This window comes from Benincasa hispida, chromosome 1 (genome assembly GCF_027475165.1).
Source record: "Benincasa hispida cultivar pf3 chromosome 1, pf3_genome.v1.1, whole genome shotgun sequence".
Taxonomy (NCBI): Eukaryota; Viridiplantae; Streptophyta; class Magnoliopsida; order Cucurbitales; family Cucurbitaceae; genus Benincasa; species Benincasa hispida.
This window is the reverse complement of record NC_143478.1, coordinates 30,564,321-30,586,723: the sequence shown is the minus strand read 5'-3', so window position 1 is coordinate 30,586,723 and position 22,403 is coordinate 30,564,321. Positions and strand designations below refer to the sequence as shown.

The 22,403-nt window shown below is 34.2% G+C and overlaps 1 protein-coding gene across 6 annotated transcripts; it reads left to right on the top strand.

Moving 5' to 3' along the window:
- The first annotated feature begins 11,821 nt into the window (after window positions 1–11,821).
- Window positions 11,822–17,751, top strand: HDG7 (homeodomain GLABROUS 7). 6 transcript variants are annotated; one of them, XM_039030090.2, is made up of 9 exons: window positions 11,822–11,938; window positions 12,997–13,214; window positions 13,342–13,459; window positions 13,566–14,249; window positions 14,475–14,576; window positions 14,653–14,856; window positions 16,262–16,436; window positions 16,513–16,880; window positions 16,973–17,751. In XM_039030090.2, the coding sequence occupies exons 2-9, from the start codon at window positions 13,003–13,005 to the stop codon at window positions 17,363–17,365; spliced, it is 2,256 nt and encodes a 751-aa protein (XP_038886018.1). In that variant the 5' UTR covers window positions 11,822–11,938; window positions 12,997–13,002; the 3' UTR covers window positions 17,366–17,751. The 6 variants fall into 6 exon arrangements, with proteins under 6 accessions (XP_038886018.1, XP_038885935.1, XP_038885894.1 ...); XM_039030007.2 differs by lacking the exon at window positions 11,822–11,938 and adding an exon at window positions 11,963–12,857; XM_039029966.2 differs by lacking the exon at window positions 11,822–11,938 and adding an exon at window positions 12,006–12,830.
- The last annotated feature ends 4,652 nt before the right edge of the window (window positions 17,752–22,403 follow it).

Sequence of the window (22,403 nt, the reverse complement as noted above, 5' to 3'; positions counted from 1 at the left end):
ATTTAAAACTTTTGATAAAAAATGCTTAAAATAAAAACCCTCATGTGTTTGGTTACACTTTTTCAAAAGTATTTTTATTTACAAGTTTGTTTTGTTTGCTATATACCAAAAGTATTTCTATTAAAGTCAAATTACTATAAAGAACAACTATTAAAACTTTAAGCTGGCCGACGGGGTTGATTGTAGGAGGTGGTCATTGGAGTTGGTCATCAAAGTTGGCCATCGTTGGTGGTTGCTGGAGGTAGTCGTTAGTGTTGGCCGTCAGAGTTGGTCGTTGGTGGTGGTTGTTGGTGGTGGTCGTCAGAGCTGGTTGTCAGAGTAGGTCATCAGAGGTGATTGCGGGAGTTAACCACTGGAGGTGGCAGTCGAAATTGGTCGCCAAAAGTGATCTCTGGAGTGGTGGTGGTGGTGACCACTGGAGTTGGTTGTCGTCGGTGGTCATCAGAGGTGGCTGATGGAGGGTGGTGGTAGGTAACCATGGTGGAAGTGAAGTAGAGGACTAGTGAGAGCACTTTAGTAACTTTATATGTTATACAAATTAAGGAGAGATTAACCATTAAACACTTAAAAATCATTTTTTAAAAAGTTGATTTTAAGTATTTCTCAAACCAACTTATGTCATAAACTTATTTTTTCCAAAAGTTATTTTGAATGGTTTGCAATACATCCTAAATTAGTTGTTCAAAATAAATGTTGATTAAATTACAAGTTTATTTCATGAACATTGAGGTTTGTTTTATTTGATATTGAACGTTCAAAAGTGTATGCATATCTCATAGTTCCTGAACTTTTTTTTCATCTAATAGGTACCTAAACTTTAAAAAGTATCCAATAGGTCTTTAAATTTTCATTTGCGTGTCCAATATATCTTTGAATTTTCAACTTTGTGTCTAGTAGGTGTTTAACATTTTTTATATTTTTTTAAAAATTCACAAATTTACTAGATACAAAATTGAAACTTTAGAATTTCAAACGACGTGATATTCAAATATACATACGATAGATCAATTAATTTTTTAAATTTTCAAATGTGAATGATCTTTTGGACATGTAATTGAAAGTATCAAAATTTCAGGAGTTTATTACACACTTTATGGATGAAATGGACAAAAACTAAAGTTTAAAAACTTAACTTGTAATTTAACCTAAAATGTTTGAACTAAACTTAGCAAGTTGATTGAAACTCGTTGATAAAATTATCAAAATATTTTTTGTTTTTAAATTTTTCCTACTATATTAATTGACCATATTGATGAAAATGATCAAATTGGCTTCGTTTAACCCTATGGTTGTTCAGGATTTGGCTCAATTCAATTTGGTAGTCATAAAAAAAACTGATTTTGGATATATACCAAATCAAATCGAACCATTTGTTTCTTAACAAAACCGAATAGAAAACATATGGTTCGGTTTGATTCAGTTTTCAATTTTATATATAATATAATATATAATACATTTTTTAAAAACTATAATATATAAATAATTGCTTGGTTCAGTTCGGTTTCAACTAATATAGATAATTCGATTCAATTCAACTTTATTATTTATATAATATAACTATATATATATATATATATATAATCGAGTGGGTTCAGTTTTGAATTCGCTTTTCAAATCCAATCGAACCAACTCTTTAGTAAAAACTGAATTTTTTGATTCAGTTTTGTCTTTCAATTCGGTTGGAATGGTTTTAATGAATGCTCTAGGTTTTAGTTTTATATTTTGCTCTTAAACTTCTGATGAGGTGGTGAAATCACACATGCTTCTTCTGGTGAAATCACCTATTTAGGCTTCATTTTTCAAGGACTATTTAGACTTCATTTAGTTAGCAAAAAGAGAGAGAATCAGAGTGAAAATCTATACAAATTATAGAATAAGAGTATACTTTTGAACTTTGGGTTTAAAGGAATTGTTTTGAATTTGGAACTAAAATCAAAATGACTAAGCTTTCTATATTATGATGAAACTTGCACGGTAGGTTGAATACAATTTATGTTCTTGTTCTTTGTTGGGAATGACCCACACTTACCAAAGGCCAAGGCCCATAAGAGAGCCACGTGGTGAATTCCACCTTCTCTTGTCCCACATTATTGAATTAAGGACTGACTAGAGGATATAAATAGGAGAGCACCTCCTAATAACTAGTAAAAGTGGGTAAAGGGATAGTAGAAGGCCCTTTCTCACATATGCTTTAATTTGAAAATTAAACAAAATAAGAGAATTATATGATTTAAATATATAAAGATGATGGATATGTGTAAAAATTAATTTAATATTTGATATTAAATTAATTAGTTTTATTTAAAAATTAATTTTATAAAATTAAAATTTTCAGTTTTAAAATCAAAATGAATTTTAAAAATCAAGTTTTGATTTTGAGATAAATTGGAAAATTGAAAAAACCATGCACGAATGGAATATTGAGATATTCCATTATCCATCTTCTTCATGCTTACACAAAACTCATTTCCTCTTCTTCATTAACTCCAATCATGAGCTGTAAGTCATACAACATTCTTCTTTACATGTTCACCTCCAAGCATGAGCTGCAAGTCATGCAACATTCTTCTTTGCATGTTCACCTACAATAAATAAAGAAGAATGGAGAAAATTCATGGTGAGAGGCAATCAAGAGAATTTTAGCTGAAAATTCGTGGTGAATAAGGTGTTCTTTAACCAGATTGCTGTTGTGAGTACTTCTCAATAATCCCTTGATTCAACCTTGTTTTGAGTCCCGCAACTCAATCTAGAGTACCAAGAGAATAGTGAGGAAGATCTTGAGGTGGTCTGCAATGAGATTTGGAGAAGATTGCAGCTGAAGATCAAGCTTTGAAGAAATTCAATAAAGGTATGTCATGAAACTCACTTGTTTCTGCAAGAGCATGCTTTATATTTTGCCAAAATTAAAGAATTAAAATGCTTAATGTGTTGGGATTGATGTCCTAATTCTCCCGGAGTCTCGTCATTTTGTAAAGATACACATTGTTTGATGAATAAAATAATTGTTATTTAATTCTGGCATTTACTCATATCCAATAAACAAAGCTCCTTGGTTATCTTATGTGAACTTAAGCATGTATATGTGATATACAAGTGAATCATGCCTTAAGTGATAATCTAAATAGGTCTGTAGTATAAGGATTAAGGTGAGATACATGATCCTGGTGACACTACGAATACGGCTCGCTTTGTAGAGGTTTTCAAGTGTTGTAAACTACTACAGATGGTAGATCCTGACCATTCATATGGAGACGTGCAAGCGGGGGTGTCCTATACGAAGAGTTTATATAAGACCTGAACCACGAGATGACTATATATAACGCTGTTGATAATAGAGACTTACATCTCACCTAAACGACCATAGGAGACACGACCTCAATCCTAAGTGTTTTGGGAACTCCTGCCTTTGAGGGCAGTCTTTTGATTAGTACGGGTGAGAGTGGCCAGATTGCCAACTCAACATGCCTACCTTTTTGGGGACTTTTCTGATCTGGAAGCTGGGAACTCAATCTACAAAATGAAATTCACTTCTTTCTCGAAGCAGGGATAAGTAGAGAGATTGCTCCCTTAAGGGCTGATTCTGAGGCTTGAACATAGTGGTCACAGCTTTTCTTTGGAAGAGAGAACTTTATGTTCACTAGAGAGATCAGTGGTACTTAAGGAGTTAGATGTAACTATAGGGGCATAACGGTTATTGACCCAATTGTACTTACGAGCGATCTATGAAGGGTTGTCGTATTTCTGATTGGTTAAGATGGACATATAATATATCTGTGGCAAGGAGAGTTCAACTGTCGGTCTTTAGTAGGGTGCCTGGCAGTTAACGGATGGTGAATCTCGTGACTAAAGAGTTTAGTCAGTTATTCACGTACCGTTGGAGCTTCGAGCTACAGGTCCATAAGGTCCCCTTGGTAGCTCAATGGATTCAGTTGAGGATCAGTTCTTGGTGTTGATTTGAAATGTTCAAATTAACAAGAGGTATTTTGATTATATATGATATGATCGGTATGATGTATGAGATACATCTAATGGAGGATTATGTAAATGAAATTTACATTAAGTACCATGGAATAGAAAAAGAATTATGGTTTATATGTTTCATGAGATGAAATATTAAAACTATAGGTTATAAATATAGTATGATAAATTGGTTGTCATTTATATTTATAATAATATTAATTATTAGATAATTAAATCTTGTTCTCTAATAACCAATTGAGTGGAAGGTTATTGATGGTTCATGGTAATCGTGAGATAAAAAGAAAATGGTTTTCCTAATTTTAGTAAGTTTTTATAAAAAATTGTTTTAAGATTTCTCTCTCGGAAAAAGAAACTCACAGAGCTTGTCAAACAAATACAGATTTACTAAACGACAGCTTGACAAAAGGTAAACGATCGTGTAATGTTTGTAGGCGACAGACGCGCTGCTAAACGATCGCTTAGCTTTTGCTAAACGATTGGGCATCGACCTATACGATAGGTCTTAGCCATCTCCCACTTGCCCAATCGTGTACACGATTGTTGTCTCCCCCTTCTTCTGCCTCAATCCAAGTCCACACAGAGCCCACCCTCTGGATTCTCACACTGAGAATACCAAGGTAATCTTCTTGGTGGTGTCATACTCAACTCAACATCGTCGAGATTCTGTGGAAGCCGTTTGTGTTGTTGGGGAGTTCGTGACCAAGGTGATTGCTGAGTTTGAGCGCGAAGTGTTCATGCAGTGTTGTGGTCCTGTTGTTCGAGCGTTCGAGGTTGTTGTGTTCGAGAGTTCGTGAGCAAGGAGTGTGGAGACGAGTCTACAAACGTTCGTAGCTTTTCGTCTTGTTCAGTTGTTGTTTCATATTGTAATTTCTGTAACAATTGCATAGCTGTCTGTTTTGTTTACGACTGTAATTTGTAATGTTCATACATGATTGTAATTTGGAATGATCTATTTTCTGCTGCTCATGAAAATCTCGAGTTCGATTTCCTTCATAATGATCATTGTTGCTTCCGTTGTTGCTGATACAATCCTACAGACATTTTTGCTCAAACCTGTTATTTTCATGAATGAAAATGCCTCTCGTTTTGCTTATATGGTTGAATCATTTGATGTGTGGCATGTTAATGTTGCAACAATTAAAAGGCTTAAAAATTTGCATCTTATTAATGTTTATAATTCACATGAAAATAATAGATGCTCAATTTGTGTGGAAGCAAAATTTGTGAAAAAAAACTTTTTAAATCAATAACGACACATAGCTTGAATCATTTGAACTAATTCACACAGATTTAGCTGATTTTAGAAACACTATGTGTGGAGGTGGTAAAAAAATATTATATAACTTTTGTTAATGATTGCTTTAGATATATAAAAATTTACCTTCTAAAATCAAAGGATGAAACTAGTAGCATGTTTGTGAAATTCAAGGCTGAAGTAGAAAATCAATTAGATAGAAGAATAAAAAGAATTAGATCCGATAGAGGAGGTGAATATAATGACACTTTCCTTAAGGAATTCTGTGAATTAAACAGTATAATTCATGAAGTAACTGCTCCATATTCACCTCAACAAAATGGCATAGCAGAACATAAGAACAAAACTTTAGAAGAAATTATGAATGTTATGTTATTAAGTTCTAGATTATCCAATAATATCTGGGGAGAAGCTATGTTTTCTATCTGTTTTATATTAAATAGGGTTCCTCACAAAAGGCTAGATAAGACTCACTATGAGTTGTGGAAGGGCTATCCACCTAACCTAGATTACTTAAGAGTATGTAGGTGCTTAGCCAAGGTAGCATATTCAGAACTTAATAAACCCACAGTAGGATCTAAAACTTTTGACTACGTTTTTATCGGTTATGCTAATAATAATGTTGCATGTAGGTTTATGTGTATATGTGATAACTTAGTGTGTAAGTATATAAATGTTGTATTTTTTTATCATATTTTTTTCATGATTAAAATTGTTGTTAAATCAGTAGAAAATTCACTCAATAATTAAAATGCTAGTACTTCAAGCATTGATCAAATGTCTCAACTCTATCTTTCTAACCTTAATAACATACTTGAGTTAGAGCCTAGAAGAACTAAAAGACAAAGGGTTAGTAAGGATTTAGGACTTGATTTTCTAACTACCTTTTCTAGTTGAAAATTCAGATAAAATAGACAATCCATTTGCTTGCATGTACTTAATAGATGAGGATCCAAAAATTTATCAAAAAGCTGTAAGCTCAATAGGCTCTAGGTTTTGGAAAGAGGCAATCAAGAGTGAATTAGATTCCTTAGTCATGAATCAAACATGGGGATTAGTGGAACTACCTAAAGGAAATAAACCCATTAGGTGTAAATGGATCTTTAAGAAGAAAATGAGACCAGATGGTATAATAGATCTTTAAGGCTAGACTAGTGGATGTGGAATATACACAAAAGCAAGGCATAGACTATTTTGATACTCACTCACGTATCACTAAAATAGCCACTATTAGAGCTTTGGTAGCCTATGTTGCGATTTGTGGCCTTCTAATACATTAGATAGATATAAAGATAATATTCCTCAACAGGGACATGGAAGAGGAAATATATATGACATAACATGAAGGTTTTATTGTTGTTGGTCAAGAAAATAAGGTCTGTGAACTTACTAAATATGTTTTTTTTTTTATTAAAACAAGCTCCTAAACAGTGGTATGAAAAAATTACAACACTTTAGTAAACAAAGGTTTTTAAGTAAACTACTCTGACATATTGTTTACTCAAAGTCATCTAGAGCTCATTGTGTGATAATATGTTTTCATGTTAATGATATATTGATCTTTGGTATAAACATAGATATAATTAACGACACTAAATTATTTCTATCCTCACAATTTGAAATGAAATATTTGGGTGAGGCTGACGTGATACTTGGTGTTAAGATAAGAAAAGTTGAAAATGGTTTCTCTTTTCACATGAGTACAGCACCCTCAGACCGAGGTTATCCCTCATGAGTGTGGCACGCATCTCTTTCATGATATGATGAACAAGGAAATAGGGTATCAAATTCTGTTCTGCGATATTTGAGAATCACCGTCAATACCTCGGTGTCTTTCGGTCGGACAGCTTGGAAAGAAAAGAAATGAAGTCGGCTGTAGAGAAAGAACAAATCTATGTCATTCACACTACATTGAAAAATTGCTAAAGAGATTTGACAGTTTTAATGTTACACTTGTAAGAACACTCTATGATCCTAGTATGAGTCTTAAGAAGAATAAAGGTGAAAGTGTCTCTCAATATGAATATGCAAAAATTATAGGTATTGTTATATTTTTAATGAACTATACTAGACTCGATATTACTTATGCTATGAGTAGACTGAGTAGATACACTCATAATCTTGATAAGGATCATTGGACAACACTTTGTCGTTTGCTAAGGTACCTCAGAGGTGCAATGGATTTTTGTCTGCATTTCAACAACTTTCCTACAGTGTTTGAAGGATATTGTTGAAGAAGTATGTGAATACCCATCGCGGAAAGATCATGTCCCAATTTTTTTTTATTTTACAGAACACCATTAATTCAGAGGACAAAAACAGAGAAACAACATTCTAATTAAGTCATCTTACACAATAATATAGAGAGGAAGAAGAGATTAAAAGACTTACCTTTAAAGACTGCAATGGATTTTTGTCTACATTTCAACAACTTTCTTGCAGTGTTCAAAGGATATTGTTATGGTCTGGTCTTATACAAACTATTTATATAAAATACCTCTACTCATATGTCTCCACATAAATGACCAGGATCCGATCATTTGTAGCACTTTACAACTATTGTAACAACTACAAAGTGCATCGTATTCGTAGTGTCACCAAGATAAGGTACCCAACCTTATTCATCTACTACATACCGTTCAGGTTATCACTTAAACATGATCTACCTATGTGTCTCCACATACATGTTTAAGTTACAACATAACCTTAGATCTTAATTTATTGGTATTGGGTTATTGCAACTAAATATTGAATAAAACACCTCTTATTTTATTTTTGTTTGTACAAATACAATTACAAACTACAATATCACGAGATTTAAGGCATCAACCTCAACAATTGTGATGCAAACTAGGTAACAGATAACGATGAAATAAGTTCGACTAGTGGATATGTGTGTATACTAGGAGGAGGTGTTATTTCATGGAAATCAGCCAAACATGCCTGTATAGCAAGATCCACCATGAAGTCAGAATTTATAGCACTGGAGCTAGTTGGACAAGAAGTAGAGTGGCCAAGAAGTCTACTAGGAGACGTGCCACTGTGGGAGGCTTCTGTACTAGTATCTCTGCACTGTGATTCACAATGTGCCAAGATATTGCCAAGAATAGTGTGTATAATGACAAAAGAAGGCATATCCACCTTAGACATGAAGCTGTGAAACTGTTGTTGAAGGTATGAACTATCTCCTTAAAGTATGAAAGGTTTGAGGGGAATTTAGTAGAACCTCTCACTAAAGGCCTAACAAGGAGAGTAATCCTAGAGTCTTCAACTAGTACGGAACTCAAACCTTTAGTGTGATTCACAACTCTTTATATTTGGTAGTCTATTGCAATAGACTTAATGAATAATTTATGAATGATCCATAACTCTTTATTTTGGGTGGTCTATCGTGATAGACTTGATGGATAATTTGGGAGTGATCCATGACCCTTTTATGTTGGGTAGTTTATTGCGATAGACTTGATAGATAATCTCTGAAGTCTTCATAGCTCAGTTTTGAGTGGTCTATTTACGACAGACTTGATGAAGCATATAATGTGAAAGTGAAGGTGTGGGTTGTCTTCTATGAAAGAGTTTGAGGGTCCCTTTCTAAAGCTTCCACGACAACCCAAGGTTTTATGTGAGCAGCCCAAATAGCATATGATGCATAATTTTATCGTAGAATCAAGAGAGAAATAAAAAAGATTGAAACGTGTTGTGGGGGTCTCAACCAGAATTTACAAAAGTTCAAGGAAGAACTCACTTTGGTGAATTTAGTTGTTGCCTTATTTCACTATGCATCAATTCAAATCACAAGATATTGATGCTAAGTTACTATAATTCCATTACTCAGAATCATTACTATCTTTTTATTTTCTCGGTACTTGTAGGTCATTCGTAGGGGACTGTTGGGAATGACCCATACTTACCAATGCCAAAGGTCCATAAGAGAGTCACATGGTGAACTCCACCTTCTTTTGTCCCACATGAGTTAAGGAATGACTAGAGGGTATAAATAGGAGAGCACCTCTAGTGACTTGCAAAAGTGGGTAGCGAGGTAGTAGAGGGCCTTTTTCCATATGCACGTGTGCTGCCGTTCAGTTGGACAGATGGGCTCGAGCTCAATTTTTAATAAACCTTTAAACCGTTGAAATTTAATTGTCTTAAAAAATGTTAGGGTTTTAATTAGATCATTATTTTCAGATATGGAATTTATTTTTCAAAATGTTCTTTCTTCATCAAAAACCAGTTGTCCAGATCTGATGATCGTGTCAAATTTGCATTCAAGGCAATAGTTTCTACGACATAACAAATATCCTCCAAATCTGACGACGAATAACATTTTATTATTTTTTTTTTATATAAGTTGTACTTTGTGTATTATGTTTTTTTTAATGGAACTTTTTTAAAATTAATTATTTATCTAGACTTTGAATTATGTTTATCTTTATTCTTTCTTTCTTTCTCTCTCTCCTTCTTTCTCTCTTTCTTTCTTTCTTTCTTTTTTCAATACATGTTTATCTTTATTCACTGCTGCATATTGATATACATTTATTCTTTTTTCTTTTTTTTTTTTCCAAATATCCCATATTTAATATTCATTTTCTTTTCAAAGATATTTTTAGATGAAAAATTCTTATAAATAGAAAAATTCTAAGAATATTTACACTTTATAACGACAAGTTTAAAAAATAGTTTGTACTTTTGAAACATTTTGCTATTGTTCACACAAGGCTTTCGGAGAAACAACCGAACATTCTTGAAGTAGAAGTCTTGGAGTGTTTGGGACCTTTGTAAATGAGGAGATAGAGCTCCTTGATGGCTTGGGCCTGGCCTTGATTGCCCCATGAGCCTGACCTTTGGGCCTAATTTAATTGGACTTGGGTCTGGCCTTTGGACTTAATTAATTGGACTTGAGCTTGGTAAGCCCAATTAACTGGGCTTAGACCTATTGACGTTTTAGGCCCATATTAAGCCCATATTTGGGTGTAATTGGGCCAATGCCCAAATTATTACGTCAAATTGATCGAAATTAATTTTACTCAATCAACGTTTGTGACGAAAACACAGAATTTGTCCCCAATTTTAATTTGAGACACATGTCAACTTTTAATTGGTCACAAATTTGACGATTTCAAAATTCCGTCATTAATTTAGCAAATGATGTGGCGGTCCGTGGTTGGTCCGAAATTTCTACCGTTAGTGTAAATATTTTAAATATTTTTTTACATTAAAAAAAAGCACATTTTTTGGATTACATATTAATTTAAGGAAAAAGATAAATGGGTAACTCCCATTTGTAAATTTGGTTTAAAATTTACTGTGTGTACAGCTAGATTTCCTTAACAAGAGCTAAAGGGTAACTTGTGAAAAGTTTGGCAACTTGGTAGGTCTAATCAGCGTTACAACACCCCATTAAAAACTATAGCTACAACTATTTCAATATTTTAATGACACTTTTGAATTAGAAAAATTGTAAATGACTTCATCCTAAGATGAAAAAAAAAACATTCCAAATTAAAAATTGAGATAAAATAATTATACTAAAATTCTGTTCATATTTCTATTGTAGCAATCATGGTAAGTATACCGAAGATCATGCATCTCAATTTCGACCCATGCCTACAAAGATTCAATTTCTCACTTGAGAAAATAATCTCTTTTTTCTTAAAAATAAAAAGAAAAAAAAAAAAACCCACTAGCTTTATGGTAGTTTTGAACGCACTCGATCCCTCCTCCATAATACGACAGAGGCCACCAATCAGAGGCTTGCGGGTGCCACAACCGTCTGTCTGAAAAGGTATTTTCATTTTTTTTTTTTTTTTACAATAACGTGTATTTTTTTTTCATTATAAAATAGGCTATTAAAGAGAAAGTTTTAGGTGCTGTTTAACCAAAAAAAATAAAAAATAAAAAATAAATCATATAACAAATATTATTTATTTTAAAAAAATAAGTTATTGTTTCTTTCTAAAAGAGAAAAGTATCAGATTAAATACAACCTAATCATTGTTCGTTATAAAATATGTATTATCATAAGTCATATTTGATTATTTTTTAACAAATTTTTAATTATTTAATTTTAGAAAATTAAACCTCTAATTTCAAAGTAAAAAAATATTGATTTAGATATTCATTGATGACAGAAAAAAAAAATCTCAAAACAAAAAAATTAAAAGAGTAATTACGCTTCTTTCATGTATTATATATCATAGTTTAATACATATACAAGGAAAAATTAGTTTGATGGAAAGAAAAATATGAGAAAAAGGGAATCAATAGAATTTTGGGGCTTCTTTTTCTCTTTGGCAATAAGAATCATAACAGTCCCTTGACCTGTGAAAGTATATTTTCCTTTTTCTTTTATCTCGACTGTTTATAATAAAAAAAATTTATAAATATGTATTAAGGAGCTCCATTTGACTCTTCTTTTAGAGTGTCTCTATAGTATAGAGTCTCTGTAAGTCAGCTACACAACTTAATGCTATAGTGCTTAAATTTTAAATTTGTCGGTCTTAATCGCATCTATAGTGAAGACTAGAGGAGGGTTTTCTTTTTCTTTTTATGAATATTATATGTGTTTTTTCCTCCTCCACAGATCCCATCGCGAGAATCTGAAACTAAGTTTCATTAATTTCTTGGCTCTTTTGTAAGAAAAACCCTCTTTTGCACTTTTCCTCTGCCTTTCACTGTCTCACTCACGTTTAAATAATAAAAAAGGTGCCACTTTTTACATTGTACCTTCTTTTTTCCTTCTACTTCTACTTATTTGATAGAAGAAGGACAATGGGTGCTTTTTGTTTTCTCTGTCTTTGATCTTTACTATGTAAAAAATCGTGGTGTACAGTGTGAATATGAGAACAGAGACGAAAACAAAAGCTTGAAACTTTAACCTCTTCCTTTGGCCTTTTGTCTTCCTTTGTCTTCTTGTTAGGTTCTTTCTGTTTTTCTCAGTCTGACAAATATGGGGTCAAGTATTTTGAATATTAGGGTTATGTTTCATACTGTATTAGCCTTCTTTGGCTGATTTCTTATTTACGTTTTTTCTTGGTAGATAGAGATAGAGATAAGAGTGAGATATGAACTGGAAGGAAACGATGAAAAAAAGGAGTTTTCTTGTCTCATTCCTTTTGGTTTTTGTACTGTTCTGCAACTGATTTTCTGGACGGAGAAAGTGTTCAAAAGATAAAGACAGGGAAGGTGAAAAAAGTCATGATTCATGCATGGGCGTTGACGAGGAAAAAGCTTTGAACTTTCTGTTTTCTATTGAGAAATGTAGACTTTTCTGTCAGGTTTTTTTGCTCAATATGTCATTGCTTTGTTATAGTCAAACCCAGAAATCAACTAGACGGTTACTTATATCTCTTAGAACTCCCATTTTTTAAGCCTTTAACCCTTTTAAGCAAACGTGGATTCCCTCAAATTCAGAGGCGCCACAGAATTTGCTTACCTAATCAAAACAAAAAAATTGTGTAATCTGTTGAATTTTGGTGGTTTGAGCCGTGGCTTATACAACCTCATCATGCCTAGTGGTGCAATTACTGACCAGAGCTTTCTAGCTTACCCAATTCCCAGTTCAATGCCCAGCTCCTCTGAATTCTCCAGTTCCTTAGTATGAACCATTTTGTTCCACTTCCATGTATATCATTTCATTGTTTCTATGAACCATTTTGTTTCAATTAAATGTATATCACAGTATTCTACAAACTTTGTGTTATGCATTAGTTTTAGAATCCTTTCTTGTCTGCAAATGAACTGTTGATGGCTTTGTGTTGCAGAGGAAAATGGATGGTTTTGGAGAAGTTTGTCTACTTGGAGATGGCTTTGATCCGACCGGAATTGTGAGGATAAGGGAAGATGAATATGATAGCAGATCAGGCAGCGACAACATTGATGGTGCTGTATCTGGGGATGATCAAGATGCTAATGATGAACAACCACCAAAAAGGAAGAAGTACCATAGGCATACTCCCCATCAGATCCAAGAGCTTGAGATGTATAATTTTTAATTTGCTCATTGATTGTTTTGGCTTTTTGGTAGCACTTGCATAGTATTATTCTTATGGACCATATAGAATTGATGATTTTGATTTCTTTTCCTTTCTATTTGTTGTTTGGTTTAGTTTCTTCAAGGAGTGTCCTCATCCTGATGATAAACAAAGAAGTGAGCTCAGTAGGAGGCTTGGTTTGGAGACAAAGCAAGTGAAGTTTTGGTTTCAAAATCGTCGAACACAAATGAAGGTAAATAGATAACAACTATTCATGTGCATTTGCATAGCCTGTTGATTTATGTTTGTTAAATTCCGTGGCGAAAAAGGTAATATAACGATGTTTGAAAATGTATCAGGCGCAAATAGAACGACATGAGAATGCAATTCTTAAGCAAGAAAACGATAAGCTCCGGGCCGAGAATAGTGTGATGAAGGATGCTATTTCTAATCCAACGTGTAATACTTGTGGTGGCCCTTCAATTCCTGTTCATTTATCATTTGAAGAACACCAGCTTAGGATTGAGAATGCCAGATTAAGAGATGAACTGCACCGGTTATATGCTGTCACCAATAAATTCTTGGGCTGGCCGGTCTTGCCCTTCAATCATGGCTCTTCCCCAAGTTCTGACTCTTGCTTGGAACTTTCTGTAGGAAGAAATGGAATTGGAAATTTGAATACTATTTCTGATTCTATGGGCCTTAACTTGGGAAATGAACTTTTCAGTGCTGGCCCTGTGATGCCTATTAGTAAGCCTGAAATAGGCATGCTAAGTAATGATATACCACTTGAGAGAACAATATATGTGGATCTTGCTTTGGCAGCTATGAATGAATTGGTTAAGATGGCTCAAATGGATGATCCCCTTTGGATCAGAACTCGGGATGACAGTGGCAAAGAGACATTGAATCTTCATGAATATTCAAGGACATTTCCTTCTTCGGCTGGTATGAAACATAGTAATTGGACAACCGAGGCGACCAGAGATACAACAATGGTCATCATCAACAGCTTGGCACTTGTTGAGACATTGATGGACGCAGTATGTATTCTCGACCCATTTTGCTATTCCGTTGGTGTAGCTTCAACAATTTTTATGGATTATTGTCTATTTAGATGTATGTAATAAATCTATGTCGTTTTTTCTTTCTTTTGGTAATTTTCTTGGTTTTTCGCCTCTTTAATTAAATCCTCTTGATGCTAAAATGTACTGGTAGTTGAAATGCTTTGATAACACTAACAGGTTGTTTGTTTGGCTTTGAAATAGAATCGATGGGCAGAAATGTTTCCTTGCTTGATTGCTAGAGCTACGACAGTCGATGTGATATCAAGTGGCATGGGTGGAACCAGAAATGGTGCATTACAATTGGTATCTCTCTATGCCCTCCCTTCTCCCGACATTAACATGGATACGTATAGATAAGCTTACAACATTGATATTTCAGATGCATGCTGAACTCCGAGTACTTTCCCCACTTGTTCCAGCTCGTACATTTAAGTTCCTCCGCTTCTGCAAGCAGCATGCTGATGGTCTATGGGCTGTAGTTGATGTTTCCATTGGAGAAGGTTCAAATTCAAACTCGTTTTTCAGTTGCAGGAGGCTCCCTTCGGGCTGTGTTGTGCAAGATATGCCTAATGGTTTCTCTAAGGTAATAATTGCTAATCTTCAGATTTCTTTCTTTTCAAATCTGTTATAGGTTAAAATTTTATGCACTTGGGAACTTGGATTTCCTGCAACCACAGCCAAACATGATTTATTTATCAATATCATCCACCAAAATGGGCTTCCTGTGGGATGCTTTTTGAGAAATAGCAAAGTATTTAACCTAGGAATCTGCACCCTTTTATGCTTTTTGAGAAATAGCAAAGTATTTAACCTAGGAATCTGCACCCTTTTATGAATATTTTAATGTAGGAGATGCTTCTCAATCTTATTATTTACTAGTTTTTGGATTTCAAAGAAACAAGCTACTTCTTGTCTATACTTTAATTAGTCCTTAACTAATCAGGGTTGAGCAAAACAAGGAACATGCATGTTTTTTAATCACTTTGTAAGCCTCTTTTAATTTAGGCCATTTCAAAGGTTCATTTGATAGCAATGGCTGTTTTTAGTTTTTTACTTTTTAGATACTAGGCTTATTTGTTTTTTGATCTACTCAGCCAATTTTAAAATCCAACTTTTTTTTTTTTCATTTTTTAAATGGGAGTGAGATTCCAAAAGTTTCTTTAAATTGTGAAAACAAACAAAACTCAGAAAACTAAAAAAAATAGGATCTGCTGTTACTGTACAGTCGCATTTTTTTAAAGTTACAAGTGTTGGAATTTTTCCATCTGCTGTTTGTTATAAAATCCTCATTATATGTTGTGCATATTTTATCGTTTGATGCCTGCATTCTGCTCTCGCAATTGCTGCTGTTTCGTTTTCGATCCACGGGAGTGTATGACCTGGATCTGGTCTACTGGTTTCTAACCTATCCTCATGAAACATGATGACGTTTTATCTTCATTTTAAAAATACAAGACAGCCTTCTCATGTATTAAAGTATTAAATAAAATCTGCTGGTCAAGGTTTTGGAATACATTGATTTCTGAACTTATTCTATAAGAATCTTCATGATTATTTGCTGCTCATTAGTAAAGTCTCTCACAAGAAACCGGTCTCTCCTTTGTCTCCTAGCAACTTTGAGGATCTGCGTTTGGTGAGTGCACAAAGTGGACTGTTCTTAAGTTTTATATCTCTGATGGGAATACTATAAGCAAGAATGTGGGCTAGACATGGTTTAAAAAAAGTATTTAACAACCAACCTGAATATAACTTAACTGGTTTAGGTTGCATCTACTCTCAACCAAGAGGTCAAAGATTCGAATTTTTCCTACCCACATGTTGAACTCAAAAAAGAGCATTTAACATTTATGTATATATTGTAATTTGTTGTTAAATGAGATATTTGGAGGTAAAATGAACCATAATTTTGCTCTCTAAGTAAACAGATATCTGGTGGGGGTTCTTTTTCTTTGGTGACACCATGTTGATTGATGGTTTGTTTATTGTAGGTTACATGGGTGGAACATACAGAATATGATGAGACTGTTATACACCAGCTTTACCGCCAGTTAATTAGTTCGGGCAGCGGCTTTGGTTCACAACGGTGGCTTGCTACCCTTCAAAGACAATGTGACTGTTTGGCAATTCTCATGTCTTCTACGATCCCCACTGAAGATCCTGCAGGTCTCATTTTCTCTCGTTACTCGATCCTTGTGTGGTGTGTTTGCTTTCAGATTCTTACAAGTGTGATTTAAAACAGGAATATCGCCATGCGGTAGGAGAAGTCTGCTGAAGCTATCGCAACGTATGGTGGATAACTTCTGTTCTGGGGTTTGTAGTTCGACTTTGCATAAGTGGGACAAGCTTGTTGTAGGCAATATTAGTGAAGATGTAAAAGTGATGGCTAGAAAGAGCATCAACGAACCCGGCGAGCCACCCGGTATCGTGTTGAGTGCTGCAACTTCGGTTTGGATGCCAGTAACCCAGCAGAGGTTGTTTGCATTCTTGCAAGATGAGTGCTTACGGAGTGAGTGGGATATTTTATCCAACAGCCGGCCAATGCTAGAGATGCTCCGCATCTCAAAAGGCCAGGGACCGGATAACCGTGTTTCTCTCCTGCGTGCTAATGTGAGCAATCTTGAATTGTGTGCATAAAGATGATCAATATTGTTGAATTCTTATCCTCAAGATTATCATTTTTCTAAAATTCTCTTTTGCAGCCCATGAACGCTGATGAGAGCACAATGTTCATATTGCAAGAGACTTGGACAGATATATCAGGATCACTGGTCGTTTACGCTCCAGTCGACACTTCGTCAGTTAATTTGGTGATGCGCGGAGGAGATTCTGCTTATGTATCACTTTTACCATCAGGATTTGCAATTCTCCCTAATGGTCTATCCAACTATGCTTGTACAAACAACGACCGAAATGCATCGATCAAGTCAAGTGTTAACAGTGGCCATGGTGGTGGATGTCTCCTCACAGTTGCATTCCAGATTTTGGTGAACAACCTTCCAACGGCCAAACTCACCGTCGAGTCAGTTGAGACAGTTAACAATCTCATTTCTTGCACCATCCAAAAGATCAAAACTGCTCTTCAAGTATCATAACGATACTTGCTCAGTAAGCTTTTGTTGTCTTTTTTTAATTCTCTTTTGTCAGAAAGGTACAGGGTAAGCTCATGTGCAAAGCTTATGTGAAAATTCATAGAACTAACGTGAAAAGAGCTCGAGTAGAGGACGTCAATACATAGGTTACTAGTCAAGAACGAACCGCAAATACTAGATTTCGTATCAGGTTCATACAAGTTTGTAACGTTGTGATTGTCATGTGGGTGGTTCGGTTCGGGTATTGACTCGATGACCAGTGAGGAGAACTGATTTGTGTGTTTGTCTTGAGTTGTTTTCTTTTTGTGTTATGAAACTTTTTGTGATGTAGTTGTGTACTTTGTTTTTCCAACTCAAAAAATGGTAATGATTTGGTTTTGCTTTATAAATCTATGAGCCGCCATTATTTCCACCCTGCCCCTAAAATATAAAACAAAGGCCCAATAAAGGTCCACTGGATCTAACTTTCTCAAACTCGTCCAGAGATCGGACTCCATCCACGGCCCAACTTGTTAAATTGGGCCTTGTCTGCGTATTTTCTCATTTCATCTCCGTTTCAACAAAATACATACCGTATTCCTCTGCAAATACATGAATATTATGTCATCTTCTTATATATTTATCGTGGGGAATATGGTCAATTAAGTGGGAAAAAAAAAAAAATCATCAGCCATAGTGCATATAATATTAACCTTCAGAAAGGAAGGGTGGTACAATTATTTGAATTCTATATTTTGACATGGTGGATGATGGTGAAGAGTTAAACTAATGACTCTTAAGAGGCGCTTGGTGTGCAAGTTTGGAATGTTAAAGATTGGAAATATTAAATCTGAAGGTTAGGTTAAGAGGTTTAGGTAGCATGGGTTTAAGAAAGTTAGATTTTGGAAGTTTTGGTTTAAGAAGCCTGAATTTGGAGTCCAAACTTAGGAAGCTTAAAATGAAGTGGAGATTTAGAGTTTGTGAAATATTTTTCTTGTATTTAATCAATATTTAGATTTTAGATTAGTTTAAACTTGTTATCTTAATTATTTTAATATAGTTAAGTTTTAAATGAACTAAAAAGTTCAAAGGAATATTTGGTTTTTTTTTTTAGTTTCGAAATAGAGGTGTGACTAAATTTCGAAAGCAGCGAAAAAAGTCGAGCTGTGAAATAAGAAGACTTTCTTTCTAAATCTTTGGAGTACCCGGTAATACTTGATCATCCGAGAGTGTGAAAAAAGTCTCTAATTTATTGTTTTATAGTAATTCGGTATTTTGATTTTACTAGGTTTTGATATAAAACTTCATAAACTTTTGTCACGGTAATTAATTTGAAAATGATCGGGTCTTTTCGTTACATGCGAACATCAAATTGACATAAACTAGTTTTTAAGAATCAAATTCAATTATTGAAAAATTATATATATTTTTTTATCAATTACATTTGAGGAAACAAAAATATCATAAAGTTTGAGTTTAAATTTTTATTTGGCACTAAGTTGTTACTAACATTTTAATTCTTTATGTTTAAAAAATAATCTTAAATCTTCAAGCTAGTTAAATTGACCAATGAAAAAAATGTGAAAATATTAAATTAAATTATGGCTTTCTATACATATAGCCTAAATAAATATACCTAATCATACAATTGCACAATTGCAGTCTAATGAGATATTTTTTACACAAAATATGGCAAAATTTACTTTTTTATCTTTCAACATGTAAGGGAAGTTTCTTTTAGTTATAACTTTTCAAAACAGTTTTCTTTTGAGAACTTAAAGTAATGAAAATATCTCCAAAAAAATCTGAAAAATTGTTGCCCTCATAAATGAAAGAAAAAACCGATGAGAAACTTGAAAGAAGAAAACAAGGTATTTTTTAAAAGAGAAAATGAGGTATATTTAATATATATGGCACTATATATTAAATTTTCATAAATAAGTCAGTGTATATTTGATAAGTGCATGAACAATACAATTTCTATAATATATTGCCTTATATACCGAATAATATATTTGATCTATATTTCTATTTTTTAGTATATTTGTACACACACCAAAAAATAAACCATGACATATGTGATGTATATTTACATTTTTAACTATATTACCAGTATATTTGATATAAACTTGAGATCTCAATAAATAGGTGATCAATTTTTAACTAGTAAAAATAAAAATAAAAATAAATAAAACCTCCTAAAATGAAGTAAACATTAATTTTAAACAAAGAAGGGAAGTGAGAGAAATATAAAAAAATAATCTAATAATAATAATAATAATTAAAAAAACTCCAAAAATAAAAAATAATTGGAAGAAAAAGAAAATATATTTAAAAAAATATTATTGTAATTAAACTAAGAACTTCTTTGGAATTAGGGTTGACAAAAAAAACCCGCAGGGTCGGGGAATCCCCGGTTTGACCGGAATGGGGTCAAACTGTGGAAAAATTTTGGGCCTTCATCCGGGGACAGGGACGATATCCTCATGCCGACCCCGACCCCGATTTATTATATATATAAATTTTCATTTCTACCTAAACCCAAAAGCTAAAAATACAACTCCCAATTAATAATTCTACCCAAAAGCTCATAACCTAAACTCTAAGCCCAAGCTCAATCCCAATCTTTAATTTTTAAACCTAAAAACCCTAACATGAAATTTCAATCTTCTTCTTCATTCCTCTCTCTCCCTCACTGCCTCACCGTGGTGCCTCACCCTCAATGCCTCACTGTGACAAATAGAGTTGAACAACCTTACCCTCACTATCTCGCTCAACCTGTCGTTCACTGCCTCACCGTGCCTCTCCAACCTGTCGCTCACGCCATGGCCACGCGGCCACGCCATGGTCACGGCCAACTCGCAAGTCCCACTCCTACGCTCAATCACAACCAACTCTCACTCCCACGCTCACGCTGCCTACCATGACCATGTGTAGCCTTCTGGTCTTCAAGTCGTCCGTTGTTCAATCCATTCGTTCGTGTACACGTCCGTTGAAGCCGTTTCCCCGACAAGGAATCCCTGCCCTTGTTCCCGCCTTTTGAAGGTGCGGACGGGGGTGAGAATGGGGGTAAATTCCCTCCATAGGGCCGGGGACGGAGGACCCTCCCCCGTCCCATCTCGACCCCGTTGCCAACTCTATTTGGAATGATTTAAAAAAAAAAAAGTTCGTCGGAGGGATCGTCGGAAGTGGCGACCGAAGGCGGTCACCGGAGTTGGTAGCCGACGACGATTGTCAAAGGTAGTTGTCAGAGTTGGCCAACGACGATCACCAGAGGCGGTGGCCGAAAGTTGGCCAATGAATTTGCTGGACAATTTTTTTTTTTTTTTTAAAGTAACTCATGGGTTTGAATAACATTTACTATTCAAGCCCATGAGAAAATCACGTAGGAAGTCAGACTTCCTAAATCCTTGTCCCAACCAAGGGTTGAGCTTAAGATGCCTAACTCATCCAATCTCAACCATTAAAACAAACACTCCGTTAAGATTATCAAAGTCTTAATCAGTTGAATTATATTGAAATTCACATGTACATGCATATAGTTGTGATATATATACATGCTCAACATCTTAAATCTGAATTTTTAAAACTAATCTCAAAAGCATCTTAAAAGGACCACACATTAAATGCTTTTTAAATGATCTAACACATCTATTAAAATAGACATGAAACTAACGTGTGTATAGTTCACCTAACATGAACTTGAACTATCAGCTTGGAGATTTGAGGTATGATTTTCCATCAATTTAATTACTTGTTAACTTCTTACCTAACACTCCAAAATAAATAAATTTACTTGAAAATAATTTTGGAAGAAGGGAGTACCATTCCATAAAAGAAATAATAGTATTGGCTCAATAAGTGTTCTTTTTTCTAGTAGATAATTAATCTCACTTCATACATGTACTTTCTATCATTAACTTCCCTCTATACATATACTCTCTCATTAATCCCAAGAACACAAAATCTTAACTCTCTTCATAGACCATATATCTTTCTCTCTTATTACTCTCTTCTCTAGCCGCTACTTTATTCTCTTAATTTCAATAATTTTGGCAACTGAAAAATCAGTAATCATTCAAAAAGCATAAATGAAAAGTATATTTTTTTTATTCTTTATTTTTAAAAGGTACTTCCAAAACACACTCCAAGTGATATGCTTTCATGGCGTAAACATCACACAAAAACATATGATTATTTTGAGGAATACATGTCACATGCAAGAAGACTTAAACCTCTTTTTCCGCCGCCCAAAATATTGAACCCATAATAATAATAATGATAATGATAATAATTAAAAAAATTGATAATAATAATAATAATTGAGGTAGGACTTAGAGTTTTTATACGGATGACCTTCTCCCTCGCACCTTTATGTTTTATGACTCAATCCTTACTATCTTATGAATTATAACCTTTTGCTTACGTCAAAGGTACTTTCAATCTTTTCAATGAACTCGCACTCGGAATGAGATCTCTAGCCCAACGACTTTTTCAAAGCTCGAATCTGATGCTATCATAATAATGCGATGAAAAACCTTAAGGAGCGACCTGACGGCCTAAAGATACAGGTTGAGGATGAACTCACCAGCCTGATTGCTTTTCCGAAGTCCTAACCTGATTTTAATATGCAACCCCGTTGAATAAAATCCAAAATTCGGATGACATTACCCATGACATCATGACAGTTGTGTACATCTCAGCCTGATGATGCCTTTTCCAATGCCCTAACCCAATAATAAACAAAAAGTCCAAAACTCAAATTTATTAATCAAAATGAAAAAAAAAAAGATAATCCAAATAAAAAAAAAAGTATGTACATTATCTCTATCTCCGTTAGTCACTACTTGCTTTTGATTTCCCATCGTTCTGTTGGTCATATTTGAACGATTTAATGTTAATAGAATTAGAATGTTCTGTTTTGAAGAGTTCCTGTCCGAAATCACGATTCATGACAAACTAGTCCATATATTTAATGTTCGTTTGCATCAAAGTTGGAAGATGGGGTTACATGGATGTACAAACCTATATTCATTAAGTAGAGACTAACGAAGATAGAGAC